This window comes from Buceros rhinoceros, unplaced genomic scaffold, assembly GCF_000710305.1.
Source record: "Buceros rhinoceros silvestris isolate BGI_N320 unplaced genomic scaffold, ASM71030v1 scaffold39310, whole genome shotgun sequence".
NCBI lineage: Eukaryota > Metazoa > Chordata > Aves > Bucerotiformes > Bucerotidae > Buceros > Buceros rhinoceros.
In genome coordinates this window covers 1,372-9,006 of record NW_010389743.1, presented here as the reverse complement: position 1 = coordinate 9,006, position 7,635 = coordinate 1,372, and the positions used below count along the sequence as shown (strand labels likewise).

The 7,635-nt window shown below is 47.3% G+C and overlaps 1 protein-coding gene across 1 annotated transcript in view; it reads left to right on the top strand.

Moving 5' to 3' along the window:
• Window positions 1–5,454, top strand: part of MARCO (macrophage receptor with collagenous structure) — an 8,154-nt gene extending 2,700 nt beyond the window's left edge. Inside the window, exons 5-12 of the mRNA XM_010135231.1 lie at window positions 1,062–1,106; window positions 1,661–1,759; window positions 1,854–1,907; window positions 2,899–2,943; window positions 3,093–3,200; window positions 4,436–4,477; window positions 4,821–4,997; window positions 5,324–5,454. Coding sequence (XP_010133533.1) covers window positions 1,062–1,106; window positions 1,661–1,759; window positions 1,854–1,907; window positions 2,899–2,943; window positions 3,093–3,200; window positions 4,436–4,477; window positions 4,821–4,997; window positions 5,324–5,454 — 701 coding nt within the window. The remainder of the gene's footprint in view (window positions 1–1,061; window positions 1,107–1,660; window positions 1,760–1,853; window positions 1,908–2,898; window positions 2,944–3,092; window positions 3,201–4,435; window positions 4,478–4,820; window positions 4,998–5,323) is intronic.
• Window positions 5,455–7,635: the final 2,181 nt, after the last annotated feature.

The window sequence follows — 7,635 nt, the reverse complement described above, 5'->3', positions numbered from 1 at the left end:
CTTTCCCTCTTTTCCTCTTTCTCTTTTTTCCCCCTAAGAGACCTGAAGTGAGGATTTGGAATTTCAGTCTCTAGACTCTACAGAATGTGCAGACACCCAAAGCCCTGACTATGAGGCAACCTGCTGCATCTTTTGACTGATTCCCTGGGAACCTCGGCTTACCCGAGTGCTCCCGCAGAGGTCCCTGACCACCACAGAGGGGCATTTTGGCTCCATCTCCTCACTGCTACCCCACCAGAAAAGCTCCGGGTTGATGGAGGAACTGTACCTCGTCCTTATCTGCAATAACCATCCCAAATCTCCACGTGAGAAAAGAGAGGACCAGTGAGGGGGTTTATGTGCATCCCACAAACAGCAGGCTAGGCTTTCTGCTCCAGACATAGCAAGTCCTGCTGTCCAACTCAGTCCAGGACAACTCAGGGAGACTCCCTGCTCTGTAGGGCCTCATATGAACAGTGTGTGCAACAGCGACATGGTATGGGACTTCAGCCACCCTGTCCCTGGGGAAATGACTGCACAGACTCAGGAGTGAGCTGGGTGCCAGTGCTGCCCTCCACAGCCATGCACGAGCTGCTGCTGCCCTGGGTACCTGAGGGTTCTGGGTAGAACTACACCCAGTGTAGGAGATAAATATCTCCGGACTGTGAGGATGCCGCTAGTCCTGATCTAATGCTGGCTCCACTTTGAGCAGAGGTTGGACTGACTAGACGATGTCCAGAGAAACCAGAGTTTAGATCCTATGATGATGATCTAAGATGCACCCCTTGTTCAGTCAGGTCTGTATCTCATCCATCCCGAGTTCTTGGCTACACCAATGAGCTTTTCTGAAGAAGAAAAATTTAATAAGTTTTTAAAAAATCATGTTTTCTTATCTTCCTGGCTGCACTTACAACACTGAAACACCATCTCCTGCCAAGCACTGTTATTATACATCAGAGCCCAAAACTTCAGTGCATTTTCGGGAATGATCTCCCCAAAGAGCTCCATGAGCTGGGTTTGGCTGCCTCAGCTGAAGCGTTTGGCTAAGCCTTGTTAACACTGATGCTAGGATGTTGTTACAGGTAGCATGGGGGAGCCTGGACGTCCTGGGCAGAAAGGAGAGCCAGGTAAGCAGTACAGAAGGTGCAGTTTCTTCTAAAGGTAGGAGACCAGTCTCTTCCAGATGGTATTTCATGACAAGAAAAACTGCAGTCAGATTAGATCCCAGCACGGGTAAGAGCAGATGATGATAAAATGAAGAAACCATGCCAACATTGTGCAAACTCATCCCTCAGCTCTGTCGTCTGGATCCCACTCACTGTGCAGGAGAATCGGAAGGGAAGAAGGGCCCTGTATTGTGGAGGGCCATGTCCTCCTTCCTGTGTGCACTCAAGGGCAGAAATTGGCTGCTCCTTTGGGAAAGCACTTGTGACTCTCAGGGCTGACCGTCTGCAAGGAGATGGGTCCATACAGCCTTTCACTCCAGCCCATCACTCCCTGCATTGCTAAGATCAGTGCTGCCAGGGAAGGATTGAAGTTCAGAGAGACCCAGCATTTGGTTTGCCTTCAAAACGCCAACTCAATCTGTCCTGTGCAGGGGCTGGTGACTGAGCTGTTTTTCTTTTTTCTCCTTCATATGTTGTGATACATTTCACATGTGCTCCTTTTGCTCAACCTCAAGGCTTAAGTGGACAACGTGGACCTGCAGGAATTCCTGGCTCCAATGGCAGTCCTGGTCAGAAAGGGGAGAAGGGGGACCAGGGGTTCAAGGGTAGTCAAGGTACAATACCTCTCAAACCTTAACTCATTGACGTCCTGCTGCAGCCTCACTTTGTGTGATGGCTTCGCCCTTACTGATTTGTTTCTAATTTTAGGAACACCAGGCACTGCAGGTCTTAGAGGTGAAAAGGGAGACAATGGAGTAAAAGGTAAGGGAGAGTAACACACTTGGGGTCAACAACACGCATCATGCAGACACTAGAAAGGGATCTGCAACAGCAAGGAGGAGATTTGTTGAGTCCTGTTCTTGGAGACCCAATGCATCCCAAGATGCCATGGTGGGCCTGGTCCTCTGCCAGACTGCCGGGGGGTGGAGATAGCTACTCAGTGGAGAGGTTGTTTCAACCATCTGTAACATATATGAGAAGGTGATGTTCCCTGCATTTTTGTGTAAACAGAAAATGCACAAACAAAGCAGCAGTTTAAGATGAAACAAGCAACCTCCCTACAGTGAAGCTAAAGATACATTTTACTGGCTGTAAATCTGATAGGGAAGGGTATTCACTAGCGTTTGTCCTGGCCTCCTCTATAGCACTGCAGGAAGAGGTGTCTTCAGAGGCCAACTTAGAGGGCATAACCTAGGCCTTTTCTTTGACCCTCCATCTGAAGAAGGCCACCTCTCTGTCCCAGACACCCAAACAATAGGGTGACATTCTGCGATACAAGCCTATTCGGGTGTATTTCTCTTGAATCAACATTTTCACCCTGAATTTATATAGTGCACGCAACCTCTCATCTCTGTCAGGAGGTGACAAAGGTCCAAGTGCTGCATTCTTCTGCATTCATTGATACCTGGATGATAGGGATGGGAGTCACCTGGCTCAACAATATCTGGTGCACCTAAATTTATACATCTAGGCTCTCTATCCTATAGGTGGAGTTTAGGATATGAAATAAATGACCGGAAGTTGATCTGCTTCAGGAGAAGATGATTCTCCACTGCCTCTATTTTCCTCATTGATGAGGTCTGCACTGAGTATAACGAGAAATAAGACACCCACTTCAGAAGCAGACGCCTATAGTGTAGACAGCCGAACAGGATGAGTTAAAATCCACTATAAATACTAGTTTGCATAAGCTTTTATAAATGTATTAATATCTGCCTTACAAACTTTTGTTTGTGTGTTTTGATGATCTTAGGTCTTCCAGGGGAAAAGGGAACAAAGGGAGACCGGGGCCCGCAAGGTAAACCCTTGTTTGACAGCATGATTTATTCTCATGATGCAAAGCACTTTAAATGCCATGTTCCATTTCTCTGCATTAATGCGAAATGCTCATCACTTCCTTTTTTTGGGGAAGGAGCAAAGGCAATGACCTTCTTGCTTTCCACCCAGGCTTCCCAGGCCCGCATGGTGAAAAAGGAAGCAAGGGTGATACTGGCAGACAAGGTCTAAAGGGAGAACGAGGAGTAAAAGGAGCCATGGGAGACCGGGGATACTCTGGTAAGGCTGTTTGCCACGGGATCTGTGGAGCTGGCGGTGCACTTGGGTTTGGGACTGTACAACACAGACTGCCACAAGCTGCTCCGGGGCATGTTTACAGAGCTCACTTGGAGGAACTTGACCGAGAGATCAGTCTTCCCAGAAGATGAATGTGCAGAGCGTCACAATTACCCCTTGGGAGCTGTGCTAAAAGACATGCGAGTAAACAGACGCATTAGATTTTCTCAAATCCCTGATCTCACAGAAAACTGGAACAACCCATGTTCCTCTTTGCTTTGTATGGAAACTTCTTGCAGCATAACGCACTGCTGGGGTAAATCCCATGTAAATGTGGCACACAGAACTGGAAACATCAGGGCCGTTTAACCACATCTTGCTAATTGTAGGACAGCAAAGCAATTCAAAAAGTCCAACATTACAGCTACTCCCCATCCTTACCTCCCTCCCTTCCAATCACAGAATTCTTCCAAAACCCCTAAGACCTGTAGTAAAATAACCCAAAACATAATTACAACAGGCCATGGGATGCAAACTGTGCTCCAGATGCTTTTTCTTTTAACTGTTCACTCAGAATAGTATGAGAGCCCTCAGAAATAAAATAAACTAGTGCCTACATGGGGGTTATCCACTCACTCCTCGTCTGGAGCTTTGCCTCTGGAAGAGGATAAAAGTGTGACTGGGTTGACCCCAGGTTAGGGACTACCCTCTGGGTGGGTTTTATGTCCTGGTCCCCAGAAGGAGACAGCAATGTGTGCTTTGCATAGGTAGCTTTGGGGGGAAAAGCTCATTGGATTTTTTCAAACATCCCTGCTCTCAGGGGAAATGTGGAGGACTGTTGGGAGTGGCTTTCTGCTATCCTGTGGCGGCGCTGGGAGAGCAAACGCCACGATGTAGAACTTCCTGCAAGTACTTTGGGAGATACCATGCCTGCCCAAAGGCTATCAGAGATGTGTCTTTACTGGTGGTGGTCAGAATAAGACATGTTTCTTGTAAGTGAGTGGGTGGGATTTTGCAATTGGCCCTTTTCTTGGGTCACACATTAGGAAGACTTCGCTGTATGTTATCCCACTTCTCTCGATACATTTCTTTTACATACCCTTAATCACTTCAGGGGGTCCATGCCACAAGGCAATGGAGCCCTTGTATCTCTGACTCACCCAATTATTCAAAAAAAGTTAATAACGGAATTTTCTCCCAAACAGCTGTCAAATATTTGCTTTTTTAATTTGGAACAGGTTCTCCAGGAACGAAAGGGAGCAAAGGTGAAAAGGGAGAAGGTACTGGACTTTTTTTTTTTCTTCTATCACTTGCCTTTTGTCATCGAAACTATCCTAAACCAGGACCAACCTCCCCTCCTGCACACACAGGTTAACCTGCAGCATGGCTACCAGAGCTGAGGAGTCCATCCTCTAAGCTGCACCCTGGTGTCTCCAGACCCAGGAGAAGGCCTTAAATTGTTCAGATTTGAACTACTAGTAACTTCTGATCCCACCCTGGCTACAGTCATGGAGATGGGAGCATGCATCCAGTTTGGGCAGTCACTGCTTCTGTCTTTCAGTGTGCTTTTTTCCTCATGCCTATATGACCAGCAGAGTTTTTTCTTCTCCTCTGAACTGCCAGCCAACTTCAGAGGTTATATACGAATCGCGGGAGGGGGCAGAAGGGGCCGCGTGGAAATTCTTCACAACGGGTCCTGGGGAACAATATGTGATGACGGCTGGACCATCGTAGATGCCAATGTGGCCTGTCGAATGCTGGGATACAGCACTGCAATCTCCTCCTTCACAGCTTCAGCAGGTGAGTCCACAACAGCCTTCCACCTCCCCGTGCCTGCCATGGGACATTAGGCACACTGAGAAAGCACCACACAAGGTCCTCTGCACAGGCAGCAGGAGAGCAAAGAGCATCTTCTCAAGGGGGCAGCTCATTCCCCTTGGGATGAGGGAGCTGCACGTCAAGCACTGCTTGAACTGTGCCCAAAGGCTTGATTTCCTGCAAGTTAACCATGCAACACAGATGCACACCTGCTACCCACAGGGTTCTCTTTAGGAAAAAATGCACATGCCTCTCTCTTTTGTCCAACAATTTTTTGTTTGTTTGTTCATCTAATTCATCTTTCAAAGGCTCTGGACAAATCTGGCTTGATGACGTGAATTGCAGTGGAAATGAATCTTCACTTTTCGACTGTTCAAAGCCCGACTGGGGTGTGAACAACTGCTCCCACAGTGAAGACGCTGGAGTGGAATGTGCTTGATGGGAATCGCTGCCTGCCTCCGCTCTCTGTGGGAATCTTCCTCATAACATGAACCTAGCTTCATCGGGTTGTGCTTACAGTCCCTTTATCAGGTCATAAAAATATTGACAGAGAAAGTTGAATTTTCCATAAATTGCTAGTGGTTGCAAGACCCACAGGTAACCCGAAACATCCCAGCTGTTACGAAACAGCCGGAGGTCAGGCCTGTGAGCCATTTCACAGCTTTTCCACTTACCTGACATCAGCTCATATGCAGCAGTTCATATGTGTGTGATCTCTAAGTCCACAGGTTAAGAGAGGTGGTCGGTCCACTTTAGCTGACTGCAGTAAGAGAGAGCAGGATCAGCGTGCAGAAATGGGCAGTTACTGTAGCTGAGCTGGCTAGTCCATCTTCATCACAGAATAGTTGTGAATCTGAGCCTAAAACCCCCAGAGAAGTGTATGCACCCAAGACAGCAGGTGATCAGAAATCACCAGATGATCTCTCTGGCATGCCATTATAAATGCTTTCTAGAAATGACGCTGATCACAGGTTCAAGGGCAAAAACTACTGCATGGGATCTAGGTGCCGCACTATCCTGCTTCAGCACAGACCTTGTTTTTGACCTTGGCCAAGTCCCCTGCCTTCTCTGTCAGTGTTTCCTAATGTGTCCCCAGGAGCAATATCCCTTACCTTATCTGGTGTGTAAAGCTAAGCTTTTCATACCTTTAAAACTTAGATGCTCCAGTAAAGCAAAGGGACAATGAATAAAAGTAATAATGGGAAAGTTTCAGCTAATTAAACTTTCAGAATGAAAATACAGACCCAAAACCAAAGGGTTTAACCGAAACTGAACCTTAACGGAAAGTCTTATATGTGTCTCAGATGATAACCTTGGCCAAGTCTTTCCTAAGGCCTAAGTCTTCCTCCCCACCCGCACAGGGCTTTTGGTGGGTGACAAGCATCCTCTGTACGCATAGCTGAGCACATCGCAACAACCTGCTTGCAGACTTTTGATTTAAAATGTCAGAAATACGTGTAAGTGACCTCGCGCCTCTGCCTTAATGTTATCCATTATTGCATTTGTCTACATAGCTTTGGAACTTGTTTTTAGTGCTTAGAAATCCAGATATAAGTGGGAAAATGGAGCAGTGGTGGTAAGAGCAGCAGGTGATGTGGCATCCAGGACCGATGTGAGTGAGAAGATCAAGCACTGCACAGGGTGCCAGAAAAGCTCATCACTGTTTTGAACCAGAGGAAATGTTTGATTTGGGGTCTCAGACCTCAGTAAAGAAATCTGGGAAATCCCAAGAGGTTTCCAGTATCCACTCTGATGCCTTTGACAGCAGGAAAATGGAGAGATGCTTATCATTCCTGACTCTGGATTAAGGAGGCAAGGAGCATCTACCACAAACCATGAGTGAAACCTGAAAAATGACAACTATTTCAAAGCTGGTGGAAGCACACGGTGGCTTATCTGCATGGGAAGAGACAAAAGCTTTCTGTTCTGGTAGAGACCCCCCCACCACTAACAGCACACTGAATACAGCACTTGGGCTTACACAGCTTTCTACAGGGTTCCCACTGGCAGTGCTGAGCCTGCATGGGTTTCCTTCATTATTTTTTTTTTGTGTGTGTGTGGCAGTATGTAAAGAAAGCATTTCCACTGCTAGGAAATAAAGAATTTACAAGTTGTATTCTTGTCTTAATACATGGGCATGTGGTGCTTAACTCCCATTTTCTCACTTCACTAGCTAACGGGGTATGTTCCTCATCATTTGGTTTTTCCATTGGGCAAAACTGCCACCACGGCCATGCTGCAATACAGCCCTGGGGAAGGGCTCTGAGTGGCTCAGGCAGGCACAGAGCCAGAGCAATGGCTGCAGAGGCTGGGAATGCCACTGCTAAAGGGGAACAAGCCAAAACACGCAGCTGCCTGGCAGCATTGGTATAGCCCACTCCATTCAGTGGGAATTCAGGAACCAGTACAGAAGTGCCCACACCAGTAGAGTTCTTTCTGGTCTGGGAAGGGATCAGGGAGCTCAGGATCAGATCCTGTACTACAGAATCACAGAATCGTTTTGGTTGGAAGAGACCTTTAAGCTCATCCAGTCCAACTGTTAACGCAGCATTGTCAGGTCATCACTAAGCCATGTTCCTCAGCACCACATCCAAGTGGAGTGCCCAGGGATGAGCACTCC